The sequence below is a fragment of the Neofelis nebulosa genome, chromosome 2, assembly GCF_028018385.1.
Source record: "Neofelis nebulosa isolate mNeoNeb1 chromosome 2, mNeoNeb1.pri, whole genome shotgun sequence".
In the NCBI taxonomy this organism is placed as follows: Eukaryota; Metazoa; Chordata; class Mammalia; order Carnivora; family Felidae; genus Neofelis; species Neofelis nebulosa.
The window spans coordinates 221075293-221093215 of NC_080783.1; the positions used below are offsets into that span (position 1 = coordinate 221075293).

The window sequence follows — 17923 nt, forward strand, 5'->3', positions numbered from 1 at the left end:
CCTTCTCCCTGCGCCTCGCCCCTCCCCCACCCCCTCCCGGGCAGGGTCCCCACCCTCCCGGAAGCTCCCCATGCTGACCAGGTGATGCCCCTGCCCTGTGCAGCGGATGGACGCAGGGAAGGTGGCCAGCGAGTCAGACAGTGAAAGTGGCCTCCCGTCCCCCTACACAAGCCTATTGTTCCTGCCTCGGTTGGACCCCAGGAGCTGCCCACCTTGCGTGGGTGCGGCCCATGACCTTGAGATCGAGGAGGAAGGTCAAAGGGGATTTCCCTGAGGGGAAGGAATGCGGACTTCCGACTCAGGAGCCCTCTGGACCCCGGCAGACGGGGGTGGGTCTGGAGAGTGGGGGTGGGCAAGCCAGGGGAGCACCCTCGCCCTCCCCCTCCCCTCCGAGGTAAGTTCCGCTGGGCTCCCTGGTGACCCGGCCTGGCTGTGGGGAGGCAGGCAGCCCCCCGGAGAGCCCTGGACCCCAGCGCTGCAGGGAAATGGCAAGGCTGCCCCCAGCAAGCCCCGAGGGGCCCCGGCAGGGGGAGGCAGGGGGCTGAGTGCTGTGTTTCTCCCCAGGGAAGCAGCCGCCGTCCTTTCCTAGCCGGCTGTGCTTCTCAGAGGACGAGAAGACCCTTGTAGAACGAAAACCCCGAGGTAGCTTTGCCTTCCCTTCCAAAACACGGCCCAAGCAGGTGGGCTGGAGACGGGGCCCCCGGTGGGTGGGGTGCAGCAGGGGCGCGGGGCCCCGCCCAGGGCCCCCAGAGTCCCCCGGGAAGCCAGGGCAGCGGCAGGGACACAGCACCTGCTACGTGCAGGGTGTTCCCTGCTCCCCCGCTTGGGGCGCCGTCCCTCAGACCAGGCAGGTGCACACCTATACGACCAGCTGGGGCCCGGCAGGGGGGTCAGGGGGGCAGCAGTGTGCAGAGACCAGCAGCACGGGCACCCTGCCTGGAGGAGGTGACCCCGACAGGGGCGAGAGCCGGCTGGCAGAGAGGCAGGAAGGCAGAACCACCAGCTTCAGTCCTGGGGACCCGGGGGCCCTGGGGGGGGTCAGTGGAGGCAGAGGGTGCGTCCGTGGAACAGGCTCCCGGGTTACGGAAGCGTTCAAGCCGGCGTGGGGCTCGCCCTCACGGAAGCCCCAGCCCTGGGCCACCTGGGGAGGACCCCAGGTTGGACGGCCCCCGGGGGGGCTGGGGGCGGTCTGAGGCCTGGCCCTGCCCGCCCCAGCAGACGCACCTCACCTGCGCCCCGTCCCACTCTGCCTCCCCACTCGCTCACGCCGCGTCTTGCCCACAGCCATCCAACGGCCCCAGGTGACGGGTGAAATCTGCACCACCCCTGGCTGCGTAATAGCAGGTAAGCCCCTTCCCCACACCTCCCAGAGCCCTGCCCCGGGGCGCAGGGCCTCCCGAGGCCAAGGGGAGCCACCTCCAGACACAGCACGGCACGGGGGGGGGGGGGGGGGGGGGGGGGGGGGCCCGGCGGGCAGTCCCTGGCCCCGCCTGCAGGCGGGGCATCTGCAGCGGGTGAGGAAAGCGGGTCTGCTCCCTCTTCCCAGCCCTGTGCCCCCAGGAAGAGGTCCCTGCACCCACAAGGCCCCCGTGACGGGGAGGAAGGTAGTTCGGGGACAGGGGCTCTTTCCCGCAGTTACAGAGAGAAAGGTCACATGAACATACAAGCTTCCTCCCACGAATTTGTCTAAAAATTGGGGACCATATGCTGCCACTCGCAGACCGAAAACGGTGAGAACGGTCTGGAGAAACATCAGGAAAAATCTCAGACCTGAGATTTTCCTGCCCATGCTGGGGTCGTGGACGAGCTTCCCTCGAGGCCCTGGCCAAGTGGGACAGAGGGCGAGGGAGGGTCCCAGGCTGGGGGTTCCAAGTGGGGAATCCAGCCGAGAGCCTTCGGCCGGGGACCCCCGACCAGTGACGCGGCACATTCCGGTGCTGGGGTGACACCGTCTCCTCTAACAGCACACAGACTCCCTGTGGCGGCCCAGAGCACCCTCACCCCCACCCCCGCTGCAGACACTCTGACGAGTGAGGGGGCTCCAGGGGCAGCAGACTGCCTCCTGGGAGCCGGGCAGTCCTGGCCGTTGCCCCAGCGCCGGACCGTGGGTGTCCTGGCAGAGGTCACGGGGTCCCGGGTCGTGTGGCTAATAAGTCACAGCCCTAGAACTTGAATTCCTGCTTCTGACCTCGCCGAGGCTCAGAGAGGGTGACTCACGCTGCCGAGGGCACACAGCCATGATGGAATGTCGAACGGTCCGCGGGCACCCGCGACTGGGTCCCCCCTCTCCCTCCCCACCCCTGCGGCCGAGCAGCTGCCAGGATCCTCCGGAACATGGACCCGTCCGGGGAACCGTGTGAAGACTTCTACCAGTACGCGTGCGGAGGCTGGCTGCAGCATCACGTGATCCCCGAGACCAACTCCCAGTACAGTGTCTTTGACGTCCTTCGAGACGAGCTGGAGATCATCCTCAAAGGTGAGAGCCGCCGTGACCTTGAGGGTGGAGCTGGGTAAGGCTGTACGTCTGTGCCACTCAAGGGTGGCCGTGGGGCCCGCAGAGAAGAAACCCCCTGGAATAAAGGCCCCGCAGGGGCAGAGGGGCCTCCTCTCACTACAGAGGGACGGGTGACACCAGGACCTTTGACCTGGCTCTCCCGGTGGCCGCCTCAGGCCTCTGTCCAGCCCCCTCCTCTGCCCACAGGAGTGCTGGAGAATTCCACCGCCAAGGACAGGCCGGCTGTGCAGAAAGCCAAGATGCTGTACCGCTCCTGCATGAACGAGAGTGAGTGGGGGGTCCGGGACCCCACAGTCCCCGCAGCAGTGCCTGGCAGCTGGACGCCACTCAGGACTCACGACCACGGGGGCTGTGCCCCCACCTGGCCGCCGGGCCCAGGGACTTACTGCCAGCTGCCCGTGATCCTGTTTACACCCTGACCCCAGCCCGGGCCACACCGTCCGGGCAGAGGGACAATGCTGAGGGGCGTACCTGGAAGCCCCAGGGAAGGCGCACACGCGTGTGTGTCTGTGTCCGCGTGTGTCCGTGTGTGTGTCCGTCCACGTGTGTCTGCGAGTGTCCACACGTGTACCCGGGTACTGTTACGGGACTGCCCTGTGCTCGGGCTCCTAGGAATGTCTCCCCCACACCCCGTGCCCCTCTGGCCTGTCTCCCCTCGTGTCCCTGCCTGGGGGTCTGCAAGCCCAGCTTGGGGTGTCGGCTGCTCTGTGGGGAGCACCCCCCCCCCTTAGTACCGAGGGCTCATTGTTTTGTCCCCGCATCCGACTCCAGAACAGCCAGAGGAAGCCGCCAGCTTCTGGCTCGTGCCTCCCGAAACCCCGGCCCCCATCTGGGCTCGCCCGGAACCTTCCCTCTTTCCACCATGAGGCTCCCCCATGCCCCTGCCTCCCTGTGAGTCTCCGCCAAACCGAGTGACCTGGCACCCTGCCACCGGACCCTCACCTTCACCTTACGTGTGACCCCAGTTCCCCAGCTTCCTGCCGGACCTCCGCTGCCCTGCACAAGTTGTCCACGTCCAGTCCAGAGTGTTCGGCCGGCCACGGTGCTGGCGCCCCCCTCCCCCACCCGTGCAGCACCCCCGGGCCGCAGGGCCTCCCTCGGCCTGGCTCCCCCACCACCCGGTCGCCTGTCCCCCTCCCACGCCCCGTGTCCTGCCGGTGCGTCTGCTTCGGTCACCCCCCGGGGCCCCTCACACCTGCGTCCGTCTCTGCTCCTCCCGGGCCCGTCCCCGTCCCCGTGTGACGGAGGCCTGGCTTTGTGCCGGGCGTGCAGCGTCCCGGTGGGTGGGTGTCGGGGGGTGGGTGGGTGTCGGGGAGGCGAGTGACCCTCCTTCCCTCGCAGGCGTGATAGAAAAACGAGACTCGCAGCCCCTGCTGAACATCTTGGATCTGATGGGCGGCTGGCCGGTGGCCATGGACAAGTGGAACGAGAGAGTAGGTAAGGCCGGGGCCTGCGGCAGCCTCGCTCAGCACACAGGTGTCACCGCCCGGGGCTCCCTGGAGCCGAGCCCTCGCGGGCTCAGGCTGGCGAGTTCGCACCCGCTGCCAGTGGGCTCCCCAGCCCTGCAGAGGGCGACCCTTCCAGGCCCCTGGGGGCACTCGCCTCCCAGACCCGGGGCGTGGGGGCGGGGCACGGGGGCACCAGGTGCCCGGCAATCCCTGGCCCTGTTGTCCCGCAGCGGGTCCTCAGCGCCGGGGCCCGCAGGTGTGCTTGCCGCCACGATGTCCCCCGAGCTCTGGGGCTTAGGGGGCTGGGGTCCACTGTCCGACAAGGGCCTGGCCTGGGACCCCCGGGAGCGCAGCCGGTCTCCAGCGTGAGGCGCTGACCCCCCAGGCCCCAAGTGGGAGCTGGAGCAGCAGCTGGCCCTGATGAACGCGCAGTTCAACAGGCGCGTCCTCATCGACCTGTTCATTTGGAACGACGACCAGAACTCCAGCCGGCACATCATCTACGTACGAGCCGCGCCGGGGGGCCGGGGTAGGCCGGGTCCCTGGTGCCTGGCTGGGGGCGCCCGCAGGGCCGTGGCCAGGGGGCGGGTGAGCCCCGGGGGCGTTCCCAGGGCCCTGCCCTTGTCCACGTCCCGCCCGGGGCGCCGGCTGCCGGGGGACCGGGTCCCAGTCAGAGGAGCCGCCCGCGTGCCGTCTGTCCGGGCCTCGGGCTCCAGGGCAGGAAAACGGACCTCAGAAAGCCACCGCCGGCCACAGCGAGCCCGCGCCACGCAGGGAGGGCGAGGGCGCCGCGAGGCCCTGCACGTGGCCCGCACGTCACCTGGGTCACCTGGTCAGTGCACCCTGCAGCGCGTCCCCGGGGGCCCTCCGGCCGTCACTCGCAGAGCAGCGCCGGGGCGCGTCCCCCTTCCGGGTGGAGCCCACGTTCCCGCTGGGCGCAGTTCGGGGGGAGTCGAGAGAGCTGCTGTCCTCCCCGGCCAGGCTGTGGGGACCCCGGCTCGTTGCCCAGGGTCACACCCTCTGTGTCTCCAGATAGACCAGCCCACCTTGGGCATGCCGTCCCGAGAATACTATTTCGACGAAGGCAACAACCACAAGGTGAGTCCGGCCGGCCCCGGCCCCTCAGGCACTTTGCTGCCCCCCCTCCCCGGCAGCTTTAGGGCCCCCCTGCGGCCGGCCTGCCCGTGGTCCCCTTGACCCCGCCCCCCATGGCTAGCCTTTGTGAACGCCTGCGGGGCGCTGACAGCTGCGGACAAGCTAACCACAGCCTTCGTCCTCATCGTCGAAGGGACCGTCCCTAAACACCACGTGCCACGTATGGGGACAGGCTCGGCTGAGCCGGTGGCCCCGAAGCCCACGCCCTTCACCCCCGTCTCACCGGTGAGGACTGCGGTCCACACTGCCGGTCTACCGCGTAGGGCCCGTCGAGATCTGAACTCAGGCCACCTGAGCGCGGGGCTCTCGTAACCACTGGGTTCCTGGTCCGGGGAGGAGCGAGGCAAGGGGCAGACAGTGGCGAGCTGGGCCAGAGGGAAGAGCTGGGAGCCGGCTGTGGGAGGTGCAATTGTGAAATAGCCCTCGGCCAGAAAGCAGGATGGTGGGCCTCCTGGCGGAGGCGGGCTGTGAGCCGGGCCATGAAGGACGGTCCAGCCAGGGGCAGAGACGAGTGTGGCTGACAGAAGGAGCCACGGGTGGGCTAGCGGAGCGCAGACAGCCAGGCCAAGGGCGTCGACGGGCCTGACGCCGGAGGTGTGGCCTCTGCGGACCCTGCCTGGGAGGAAAGCCCCTCCCAGGATGAGGCGCAAAGAAGGCAGGTCCAGGAAGGGCATCGACCCTCCGGACCCAGTGCCTGACCCCCTGGCTGAGTCCAGCCTGGCTAAGGGCAGCCCGCCCTGGACCCTGGCATCTGACAGCCCTGGCCGACCCCGGGGCCTTTACGGGGCACCCGCTAGGCTAGCCCAGCACTTTGTAGGCAACCACGGAGACAGAACAGGTCTCTCCGTCCCGTGCAAGCCCAGGGACGTGGGGGATGGGGCGGAAGCGTAGCCCCGAGCCGTCGGGGCGTGACCTCAGCGTGTGGCTCCCCACGCAGGTCCGGGGCAGCAGGCCACTCACGCGGAGCCCGCGGCCGCTGCACCGGCTTGTCCGCGAGTGCGAGTGGCGGCTGCGGCCCGGCCCGGGAGGGCGCGGACGGTCTGGAGCGCCCCGTCCCGCCGCCCGCCGGCGAGGTTGGCCCCGGGAGCATCCCGGGGGCCCGCTTCGTGTCCTACGCCCACCCCCGCCCCCACAGAGAGCTCCATGGGGGCCGCGGGGGCCGAGGCCGCCGGCCGCCGGACCGAGTCCTGCCTCCCTCGTCCCAGGTGCGGGAAGCGTACCTGCAGTTCATGGTGTCGGTGGCCGCGATGCTGCGGGCGGACATGAACCTCCCCGAGAACGGCTACCTGGTGCGGGAGGACATGGCGCAGGTGCTGGAGCTCGAGACGCAGCTGGCAAACGTGAGGCCGCGGGGCGGGGGCGGGGGGCCGGGGTCCCGGCCGCCCCGCCCCCCGGTGTGACACCCCCGGCCCCCGGTGCAGGCCACGGCCCCGCAGGAGGAGAGGCATGACGTCACCACTCTGTACCACAGGATGGGCCTGGAGGAGCTCCAGAACAAGTTTGGCCTGAAGGCAAGTCCCCGCCCCCCGCCCCCCACGGGCCCCGGCCCCGCCCCCCGCCCGGCCCCGCCTCCGCGGGCCAAGCCGCAGAAACACGCCCACGCGCGCACAGGTCGCCCAGACAGGGACACTCTCGCACTGGGACGGCAGGTGCAGGCGGGCCGTCCAGGCACGCAGGGCCACCCCATCTGTGAGGTGGATACCGCGAGGACCCCGCTTTCCTGAGCAGGAGACAGGCCGGGAGGGGTCCCGACTCACCAGAGCGACCCTCGCCCCGGGCACTGCGTCCCTGGGGCCTGTTCTGAGCCCAGGCCAGACAGAGGGGAGCCGGGTTTTGCACCCCACCCAACCCCGAACTCAGGTGGCCGGGCACCCTGAGCCGCAGACTTGTCCGGAGCCTCCCCTCAGGAGGGACAGAAACGCAGTGATAGCCACGCCAGCCCTACAACCGAAGCCCGAGTCGGGGCAGAGGGCAGGGGTGGGACAGACACTCCAGCTCCTAACTCCTGACCAGAAAATGCGAGGGTCTGGTGGAGCCAGAGACCAAAGCAGGAGAACTCCAGAGACTCCTGCCCAGGGTTCATGGCACTTGGTGTTCCGGAAGGCTCTATGGCCCCTGGAGCCTGCCCTCTTCCTTGGCACCTGCTCCCAGTGGTGATCTGCTTCGACCCGCCCCTCAACACAACCCAACAGCTGCCCCCCCCCACCCCCGCCGCAGCGGGCACTGTGGGGGACAAGTTCCCCCTCTGGCTCGGGCTCCAGCAGTGAGCCAAGCGGGCAACCCCCGCCTCGTGTCTACACTGCGGCCCAGGCGGGGAGGCCTGCGTGCAGAGAGCAGGGAGGCGGTGGGACAACGCGGCCAGGAAGGGCTGCGCCACGAAGCTGATGCAGGAGAGAAGTCTCGGGAAGAGGGACCGTCTGGGGCGTGTGGCCCAAAGGGGCAGCCAAGGGCCAGGTCCTGAGGCAGGGGCTGCAAGGTGACCGGAGGTCAGAGGAGGCACCGGCGGTGAAGGCGTGGACGATGCCAGGCCTCCAGGGCACGTGAGAGGGCCTGGGGCACAGACTTGACTCACACTGAGGACCAGGCGGTGAACGCTGGCAGGTGGAGACGCTAGCCGCTAGCCGACGTGGCGAGAGGGGTGGTTTCTGATCCAGTTGGAAGATAGAGCCAGAGGATCTGCAAACGTACTAACAGTGGGAAGAGGAGAGAGAGAAGAGAACGCCCACGGCCTGCAGGCGCCGTGCCTCGGAGATGGCGAAGAAGCTTGGGGGAACGTCCTAGAAGCCAGGCGTTGGGCTGTCCGCTGTAGAATGCGTTTATAACGCTTAGACTTGGCTCCGAGTGTGCACGTCCACACGGCCCGTCCCCAAGGCCCCCACCCCGACTTCTCCCTCCACAAGACGGGCCGTCAGACCCAGACAGTTCACTCACCTGCACTGGGTTGTCTTGTCCTACGTTTTGTGGGTGAGACAACATCTCACCGTCGCAACACCCCATCTCACCGGGCCAGCCGTGCTGACGGCCGCACAGTCAAGTTTGAGAACACAGCAGTTTGCGCCCCTGCTGCACTCTTTTTTTTATTTTTATTTTTATTTTTTACATTTTATTTATTTTTGATAGAGCGAGACAGAGCACAAGTGGGGGAGGGGCAGAGAGAGACGGAGACACAGAATCCGAAGCAGGCTCCGGGCTCCGAGCTGTCAGCACAGAGCCCGATGCGGGTTTCGAACCCACGAGCCGTGAGATCACGACCTGAGCTGAAGTCGGACGCTCAACCGACTGAGCCACCCGGGCGCCCCAAGCCCTTCGGTTTCTGAGACTGGCACGAAAGGTCTTCCTGTGTGATGTATCTTCGGATTCTTTGTTGTTCCTGTGCAGAGGCTCCGACCTCGGACACAGAAGTTTTACTCCGCGCACGCACTCGTTCCAATACCCTACGTATCTGCAGTTCCTTTCAGGTTTTATGCACGTGAAATCATGTCCTTTGTGAACGATAAGTTTTATTTCTTCCCTTTCAAACCCTTACTGATTTTCTGTCATTAACTTGTCTTGTTGAGCTGGCAGGGACACTCAGTCACGCTAGTAGACGTCCTGTTTCCTCCCTCAGTTTTGACGTTTGCTGTGCACGGTTTTGTTTTCTGGGTTGCTGCTGCTGTATTTAGATTCCCCTCACCAGACTGTTGAATTTACCTTCTAGCTCTAGTCCGCTAGGACTTCTTGTCATGAACAGACGGCAAAGTTCATTAAACGCCTTTCTTCCTGCATCCATTGAAATTACGATGTGATCGGGGCGCCTGGGTGGCTTAGTCGGTCAAGCGTCCGACTTCAGCTCAGGTCGCGATCTCACGGTTCGTGGGTTCGGGCCCCGCATCGGGCTCTGTGCTGACAGCTCAGAGCCTGGATCCTGCTTCGGATTCTGTGTCTCCCTCTCTCTCTGCCCCTCCCCTGACTTCGGCTGAGGTCTTGATCTCACAGTTCATGGGTTCAAGCCCCATGTCCGGCTCTGGGCTGACAGCTCGGAGCCTGGAGCCTGCTTCGGATTCTGTGTCTCCTTCTCTCTCTGTTCCTCCCCCACTCATGCTCTGTCTCTCTCTCTCTCTCTCTCAAAAATAAACATTAAAAAAATTTTTTTAATAAAAAAAAGAAATTAGGATGTGATTATCCTGCTTTATCTAGTTATCACCGTGAATTACTTGATTCGATTTTCAAATTTTACACACCAAACTTGAATTCTTGAATAAATCAAATTTGGCTGTGATGTATTATCCATATTATGTAGGTGTGGATAAATCCTAATTGCTAATATTTTCATAGGATTTTTTTTGTCTATGATCATAAACGACACTAGCCTGTTACCTTCTTTCCTTGTAATATCCTTATTTGGGGATTCAAGTTTTTCTTGGCCTCATAAATCAGATTGAGAAGACTTTTCTTTTCCTCTCTCCTCTGGAAAGTTGAGTAGGACTGGCAGTATGTCTTCCACAAATGTCAGATAGCATCCACTGGAAAAGGCAGATGGTTCTAGAAATTTTCATGTGGGAATATTTCAAATGAAAGATCAATTTATTACCTATAAGACTATATTTCTACTATTCTTATATTTATTAGATATATATTCTATAGATCGTATTGCTAAACTCTTTTCAGGAATTTTTCCATCACACTCAAGTTTTCAAATACATTGGCATGATCTCTTTCCACAGTCTGTAGGCTCTGTGGTGATGTCACCCACCCTCACCCTGACTCTGATCATCTGTGCCTTCCCTCTGATTCCCCAAATATTCTCTGGTGGGGGCTGGGTTTCTTGGATGCCCACGAGCCGTGTCTACCTACCTCTCTGTTCTCTCCCTCTTTCTCCGCACGCCCGCCTTCCCAGGGGTTTAACTGGACCCTCTTCATACAATCTGTGCTGTCCTCTGTCAAAATCAAACTGCTGCCAGATGAGGAAGTAGTGGTGTATGGCATCCCCTACCTCCGGAACCTTGAAGACATCATCGATGTCTACTCAGCCAGGTGAGGCCCCGGGAAGGTCCCCAGAGGCCTCGGCATCTCGGCCTCTGGCCCCGCCCCCACCCCCTCCACGTCTCCTCATGGGAGAGTACCCCAGGGAGCATCTTCTCTGGGCAGATAAATATTAGTGGCCGATAGAACCTTAGTGAGAGATGCGAACCCTCCCTGGGACTTTTCGGGCACCTAGGAACAGACAGGCTGTATCTGGAGGTTGTCCCAGAGGCTTTCTCCACCACCCTGCTTGGGGCGAGCGCCTGTTCATCGCAGAAGCCGTTGACTAAGGGCCCACAAGCCCAATCCCCACTCTGGACAAACTCCACGCACCTGTCATATGCCCCGCCCTCTGCCTCCTGCCCACAGGACCATGCAGAACTACCTGGCCTGGCGCCTGGTGCTGGACCGCATTAGTAGCCTGAGCCAGCGATTCAAGGATGCGCGAGCTAACTACCGTAAGGTGAGTGGGGCCCCACGCAGGTGGCTCCTACCCCTGGCCTGTCATTTGTTCACTTAGTTCATGGTGCGGGGCACCTGCTCTGGGCCAAACGCCAAGGTCCACGCCGGGGGCAGAGCCATGCAAGAGGCTGACAACGCCTGCCCTCTTGGGACAGTCGCCAAACCGGAGAGCCACTCTTTCAAAAGCAACAAGTAGGACGTGACAGGAACGTATGGGACAGAGATGGCCTTTCTGGGAGGGTGACACTGGAGACCTCCAGGCAAGAATGACCCAGACACGAAGAGGCAGGGGGCAGATTCCCAAGGCAGGACACCCCCAGGCCACGTGGTAGGAAAGAAGGAGACGGGGCCAGGGAGAGAGGTGGGGGCCCGCAAGCGTGGGACTGAGCCGAACGTGGATTCCACGTGCCTTGAAAGCCGCCAGGGTGTTCAGAGCGGGAGCCACAGCCTAGTGTCCTGCTTGTGTGGTCATTCTGGCTGCTGGGGGTGGGGGTGCGGGCAGGGCAGAGGCAGGGGACCCACTGGGAAGGCCTGTGGTCATGGTGGCTGTTCCAAGGCCTCGATCAGAGGGGGCGTGGGGTCAGAGTGCAGACACACGTTGTCCGGGCTGGGTGACGGGTTGGACCAGGGCCTCAGGAGCAGACGCAAGTGTGGACGACAGACAGTTGAGGTACGAGCAGGGGGCTGAGGGGCAGGGGAGTCAGGCGGACCCCCAGGTCCTTCGCTAGAGAAATGGGACGGACAGAAGCCCTCCAGCGCATCGGGAAAGTTGGGGCAAGTCGGGGCGTCTGCCTTGGCGGGTGGGGTGGAAACACTACTGGCCAAGCGTCTCCACTCCGGCGATGGGAAAACCCACTGGGGGCCGGAGAGCCGGTGGCTTACGGCTGAGCTGGATGCGGCCCCCAGGGCCCCCAGAGTCAACACCAGCCTGTGCTTCGGTGGGGGGCTGGAGTCCAAGAGGTCAGAGTCGGGCTGGCCAGCCAGGCCAGGGCGGCGAGAACAGGGGGCAAGGTGGCACTTGGGGCTGAGCAGGGTCCTACCCCTGCCCCAGGGCAGAGGCCAGACTTCCAGCCCGGGTGGGGAGCCCTCCCCTGAAAAGAGCACACGCCGTCCTGCCCGCGCCCACGGCCGGCGCTCCCAGGGGAGGTCAGAGTTCATCGGTGCCCCGCTCTGGCCGCTGGGCGCTCGGGCTGAGGACAGGGAGGCGGCAGTGCGTGAATGGGTGCTCTACGCGGCAGGCGCTCTATGGCACGACTGTGGAGGAGGTGCGCTGGCGAGAATGTGTCAGCTACGTCAACAGCAACATGGAGAGCGCCGTGGGCTCCCTCTACGTCAGGGAGGCCTTTCCCAGAGATGGCAAGGATGCGGTGGGTGCCCTGTGCTCAGTCTGTCTGCGGCCCCTCCCCACAGGACACTGCCCATGGTGGGTGGGGGCACGGGTCACAGCCCCCCCCCCCACAGGGTGACTCTGGGCTCCCAGTGCCGGGACCCTGCTGGCCCCCCAGCAGCCCGTGTGTGCCCAGGGGGTACCGGGGAGCACACGTTTGCCTGGCGCCCCGTCACATGGGGTGGCCAGAGGCCCCACCCCCACCTGTCTGGGAAAGGCCTACAGGCCATACAGGCTGTGAGTCCAGGGGCGGGCAGACCCTAGGCTCACCCAGGAGAACGCCCAGCAGTCAGGACCCCTGTCCCAGAAGGAGGGGGGGGAGCATTCCACACCCCCAGCCCCAACATCACGGCAGGGACGAGGCTTTGGAACGGACCCCTGCAGAGACCCCAATGCTGGACACGCAGGACAAGAGCCATGTGTCTTCCCAGGTCAGAGAGCTCATTGACAAGGTGCGGGCAGTGTTCATGGAGACCCTGGATGAGCTGGGCTGGATGGACGAGGCATCCAAGAAGAAGGCCCAGGAGAAGGTGCGCAGGTGGCTGGAGCCCCACGGTCAGGGCATCCTGCCTGGAGAGAGCACAGCCCCAGCACGGGGACACAGGGCAACCGTCATTGCACCCGCTTCAGAGATGAAGACACCGGGTCTGGGTGTGGCTTGCTCAGAGGCAGAACTAGAAGCCAAGTGCGGGAGGCCCTCCCGGCACCCTTGCGAACGAGTAGGGGTGGCCTCGGAGCAAGCCCCCTCTGGGCCAGGATGTCAAGCGGAAACCGTCCCACTGCACCCGGCCCTCACCCCATCTGACCCCTGGCTGGCTGTCGGGCTGAGCCGGTCCTCACCTGTCCCCATTAAACCTCCCCATGGCTTGCAAGGGGGGGGGGGGGGGGGGGTCGAGTCCCTCAGCCCCTGAGCCACGCGGCAATGAGCGAGGGGCAGAGCTGGGGTTCCCACGGTGGGGCAGTCACCGACGGGCCCCAATGTCGTCCCTAGGCCATGAGCATCCGGGAGCAGATCGGGTACCCAGACTACATCCTGGAGGAGAGGAACAAGCACCTGGATGAGGAGTATTCCAACGTGCGCCCCACCCCCGGCCAAGAGGGCCCCGAGAACTTCACCTGCCCCCTCACCCCCGACCCGATCCGCCCCTGAACCAGCCCTGTGAACCACAAGCCTTCAATTTCCTGGCAGGTGGTGCCGTCTCGGCCACCTCGCTGGGTGGGCAGCTCTCCAGAGTTCCCCCTGTTACAGATGGGGAAACTGAGGTCGGGAGGGAGAAGGAATGTGCTCAGTGGCACGAAGGCCCAGAGCCAGCACTGGCCCCCCAACCCCACCACCCGCACCCACCGCCCGTCGGCCTCGCGCAGGACTGCCCAGCCAGTCCCAAGGCCGGTCCCCAGCCACTGCCGACCCCCCTGCCTGCGCACCCGGCAGTGACCACCCCTGTCCCGTAGCTGAACTTCTCGGAGGACCAGTACTTTGAAAATGGTCTTCAGAACCTCAAGGCTGGTGCCCAGCGGAGCCTCAAGAAGCTTCGGGAGAAAGTGGACCAGAACCTGTGAGTGGCGGCACGCGGGAACCAGCGGGCCGGGAAGGGCGGCCGGGGTCTGACCCGGAGCCCCGGGTTCAGGGAGGATTCAGATCTGTGGATTGCCCAGACCCGGCCCTGGCTGCGGGCAATGCTGGTCTCGTGGCACGGCCACTGTGACGGGGGCCCTAAGGGTGGGGGCTCTGGTCAGCCGGGAGGGGACCTGGAGGGAAGGGTCCAGGAGGCGGGCTCCAAGTGACCGGCCCGTCTATCACAGCTGGATCATCGGGGCGGCCGTGGTTAATGCATTCTACTCCCCAAACCGAAACCAGATAGGTACGTGTGACCCCTCCGTGACTGAGCCCAGCCCCTCCAGTGCCAGAGAAGAACCCTCCCCTCCCTCCTGGGGGGCACCTCCAGCCTCTTCTCGGGAGGAGAGAACCTCTCCCCACCTGTAGGGACTTCACCCCTCTCCCCACCTGCTGGGAAGTTCCTCACCTTTGTCTGAGTGGTAGGGCCGGGTTTAGAGACTGGGGAGCAGACCCCAGTCCCGAGGGCAGCAGAGAATGAGCGGGGCGGGGGCGGGAGAACTTGGGTCTGCCGCATGCTGGCCCCGGCCTCTCACCTCCGGGCCCTGTATTCTCTGGTCTGTAACGTGGGGGGCGGGGGGGCGTCACAACCCTGCCCCCCCGGGCCGTGTGGTTTGATGCAGGAGCCCCAGGGGTGCCTGCCCGGGGCCTGGCCCATGGGAGGGTTGTTCATGGACATGTCTCCACCCCCGTCTCCGGGCAGTATTCCCCGCTGGGATCCTGCAGCCCCCCTTCTTCAGCAAGGAGCAGCCACAGGCCTTGAACTTCGGGGGCATTGGGATGGTGATCGGGCATGAGATCACTCACGGCTTTGACGACAACGGTAGGGAAGCTGCGTGGGGGGTGGTCAGAGCTACACGGCCTCCTCCCCTCTCCACTGAGCAGCAGTCCCGGGAGGGGACCAGGGGACAGGCGGCCTTGGAGCTGTCCATCCAACCCCTTCACGATTTAGGTGGGGACACTGACACCCAGGCAGAGAGGACTTGCTGGGTTCCCAGGGGAGCTATGGTGGCAGAGAGGTCTTGAATGGCAGGCTCGGCCCCCGTCCGGCACCCTTGCTCTGAGCAGAGACATGGAGAAGAGGGTGTGAGGGCTCGCGGGCCAGATCCTGACTCTACCTAACGGGCCGCTCTTCCCTGAGCCCGTGAACCGGCGATAGTGACACTACCCCGGGCACTTCTGAAGCTCCAGGTCCTGGCCTGGCGTCACCCCGGGGCAGCCAGCCTCCTCCAGCCCAGAGATGTGCTGACCCGACGTCCCCACCTCCCACCCCGGGGTGCGGCCCCTGCCTGCTCTAGTGGCCTGTGACCACGCACGGGGGCCCCAGCTGGCTTTCCCACAGGGCTTGACCATCGGGACCTTCTGAGGGCAGCCTCGTGGCCCCCAGGACCACGTGCTCCCCTTACCTGGGGCTCACAGAGTTTGGACATCGCGGCGAGGGGCATTAAGCCACGGTGCCCCCGAGACCCGAAACCCCAGGCTCTGACCTCGGGGGTGGGGTGGTAGGCCACCAGAGCCCCCTCCCGGGCCTCAGCAGCCCGATGACCTTGTGGCAACCCTTCAGGGGCCCGTCCCCTGCCCCCATGAGCTCTAGATACTGGGGCTTCTGGGAGGACGTGCCGGTGAGGCTGGCACTGGGCAGGCAGGGCCATGAGGGCAGCCGCCTCTGCCCGCCAGGCCGGAACTTCGACAAGAACGGCAACATGCTCGATTGGTGGACCAACTTCTCAGCACAGCACTTCCAGGAGCAGTCGGAGTGCATGGTCCACCAGTACGGAAAATACTCCTGGGACCTGGCCGACCACCAAAACGTGAGCAGGCCCTCAGCAGCGCCGCCACCGCCGGGGACCTGCTCCCCAGCCCTGGCCCCCGGGGGAGTGCAGGGGAGCCCGGCCGCCCTACCGTCCCGCGTCCTGTGTGCAGGTGAACGGGTTCAGCACCCTCGGGGAAAACATCGCTGACAACGGAGGAGTGCGGCAGGCATATAAGGTGGGTCCAAGCAGGGGCCCCTCAAGGGCGCAGGGGAACAGGTGCCTCGGTGAGGCAGAGACCGTGCCCTGCGCAGGCCGAGGCACCCCGGGAACCCTTCTCCATCTGTCCCGGAAAGCAGCTGTGCCCTGGGGGAGCCAGCCTGGCTGCGGGTGAATGGGCACCTGGCTGTGCTGCCCACATTTTACCCTGACCTTACCTGAGCCTTCGGACCCCAGGGGAGCCACTGACTCTCCCCCGGTAAGATAGTGGCGCTCACCACGTCCCCACCAGCCGTGGCATCGTCCCTGCACCTGCAGCCTGAGGCACCGGGCCTCGGAGCTCCTTCTAGGTGGGCGCTGCGTGGCAGCCTGGGCAGGGATCCTCCCCCCCACCGCCCCCCCCCCGCCCCCCGGCCCCCCCCCACCCCGGCCCCAGGGCCAGGGCCCAGCCGCTGTGGCACGGAGATGAGCACCAGGCCGTCAGGGCAGGAGCGCCGTCCCCGGGTGCTCGAAGGGCCGTCAGGTGCTGAGGCAGGGCCTCCGCCGGGAGCAGGGCCGTGGAGCCAGACCTCCCTTCTGCCCGGACCCCAGGCCGGTGCTGACCCCAGGAGCAAGGACGGGCCCGGGCCCAGCACCTGTTTGGTGTCTGCAGGCTTACCTAAAGTGGATGGCAGACGGTGGCAAGGACAAGCAGCTGCCAGGACTGGAACTGACCTACGACCAGCTTTTCTTCATCAACTATGCCCAGGTAGGAGCCACCGTCCCCACCCTGCCTGCCGCCTCGGCAGCTGGGCACCGGTCGCCCACCACGTTTTTGGAAGGCCTCCACTGAGGGGCACTTCCAGGGCCACGCTGAGAGGGCAGGCCGGGCAGAAGCAGACCCGCCAGCCTGGAAGGCTTCCTGGAGGAAAAGGAAGCAGAGGGTTGGAGCCGGGGGGCTTCAGGCGTAGCTGGGCCAGTTGGGGAGGGGAGGCTGGCTTCCCTCCCCCACCCAAGAAGGGACAGCCTGGGACGGGACGGGCGGGACTCCCTGGTGCCTAGAAAGAAGCGAGAGCACACGCGTGTCCCTGCCCCGCTAGGCCCGCCGCACCCCCGCCTGGATGCCCTCAGGGCCCCCCTGACTCCCGCGTCCCATCCCCCCAGGCCCGCCCCTCCCCCCTTCCACAGCCACGCCCCTCACGCCCCCACAGGTGTGGTGCGGGTCTTACCGGCCTGAGTTCGCCGTACAGTCTCTCAAGACCGACGTCCACAGCCCCCTGAAGTACAGGCGAGTAGCCCCCTGCATCCGTGCGCGCAACCCCCATCCCGCCCCCCAGCGCCCCCCCCCCCCCCCCCCCCGGGGCCCAGGCCCGCTGGCTCAGGCCCCTGGCCGCCCGCAGGGTGCTGGGCTCGCTGCAGAACCTGGCGGCTTTCGCGGACGCCTTCCACTGTGCCCGGGGCACCCCCATGCACCCGCGGGAGCGATGCCGCGTCTGGTAGCCCTCGCCAGCCGCACTGTGGCCACGCCCACCCGCCGCGGGAGGCCAGGCGGCCCTCGCACGTGCAGCTGGAGCCGCGGGCAAGGCCAACGCGCACACGCGGCCGGCCCCGCGCGGGGCCCGGGGCGCAGCCGCGGCCCCAGCACCCAGGGCAAGCGGTGACTGCCCGGCGCCCTCCGTGCCTGCGGTGAGGGGCACGGTGCCCCAGCCCTGTAGACGCGTTTACCTGTCTGCACCCTCCCCAAACATCCCAGTCAGCTGTCCATGAGCTTCAGACTTGAGCTAAGTAAACGCTTCAAAGAAGAAGCCATCTGCCTTGTCTGGGGGGGGGTGGGGGGTGGGGCGAGCCCCTGTCTGTACCTGCCGCTGACTGTTCGGGGACAGCATCTGGCTGGGCGCTGACTGCTGGTGGCCTTGGGCAAAACAGCAGCCAGACAGGGAAACAGCAGGGCACCCTGCAGAGGGAGGGCCACGCCTGGTGAGCCCCCCGGGGTCTCTGTGCCAGGACGCCCCCAAATACTGGCCCTCAGGGACCACCGGTTCAGATGGGAGGAGGGGCCACTGACTCAGGAGCTGGCTGAGGTCAGGAGGTGGGCGGAGGGAACTGGGGAGCCATAGATCAGAATCTACGCTTCGGGTTTTATGTAACTAGAGGCCGGTGGCGGGGTTAAACCACAAAGGGACACTGTCACCTGCTCTGATGTTTTAAAGACCCCCAAGAGTAGTACCAAACGGGGCAGGGGGGGAAGGTGGGAGGAAGTTGGGAGGCCAGCTAGGAGGCCACTGTGGTCATCCTGGCCAAGGCGAGGGGGGCGGGTAGAGGGGTGGTGCTGAGGTCATCTGAACGCACCCAGACCAAAGAGCCCCAGGCACAGTGGGCAGGGGCAGGTTT

General features: G+C 65.4%; 1 protein-coding gene across 3 annotated transcripts in view; it reads left to right on the top strand.

The window, feature by feature from the left end:
- MMEL1 (membrane metalloendopeptidase like 1) overlaps positions 1-17337 on the top strand; it is a 31643-nt gene extending 14306 nt beyond the window's left edge. The window contains exons 3-24 of one of the 3 annotated variants that reach the window (XM_058719374.1): positions 565-642; positions 1285-1344; positions 2315-2476; positions 2702-2782; positions 3857-3952; positions 4404-4492; positions 4996-5061; positions 6324-6458; positions 6540-6629; positions 9995-10131; positions 10489-10582; positions 11820-11948; positions 12400-12498; positions 12960-13043; positions 13421-13524; positions 13772-13830; positions 14287-14406; positions 15261-15394; positions 15507-15572; positions 16206-16301; positions 16744-16820; positions 16933-17337. In XM_058719374.1, coding sequence (XP_058575357.1) covers positions 565-642; positions 1285-1344; positions 2315-2476; positions 2702-2782; positions 3857-3952; positions 4404-4492; positions 4996-5061; positions 6324-6458; positions 6540-6629; positions 9995-10131; positions 10489-10582; positions 11820-11948; positions 12400-12498; positions 12960-13043; positions 13421-13524; positions 13772-13830; positions 14287-14406; positions 15261-15394; positions 15507-15572; positions 16206-16301; positions 16744-16820; positions 16933-17032 — 2156 coding nt within the window. In that variant the 3' untranslated portion in view covers positions 17033-17337. Of the gene's footprint in view, positions 1-564; positions 643-1284; positions 1345-2314; positions 2477-2701; positions 2783-3856; positions 3953-4348; positions 4493-4995; positions 5062-6323; positions 6459-6539; positions 6630-9994; positions 10132-10488; positions 10583-11819; positions 11949-12399; positions 12499-12959; positions 13044-13420; positions 13525-13771; positions 13831-14286; positions 14407-15260; positions 15395-15506; positions 15573-16205; positions 16302-16743; positions 16821-16932 lie in introns of all 3 variants that reach the window. The other 2 variants (XM_058719373.1, XM_058719375.1) reach the window with 2 other exon arrangements.
- Positions 17338-17923: the final 586 nt, after the last annotated feature.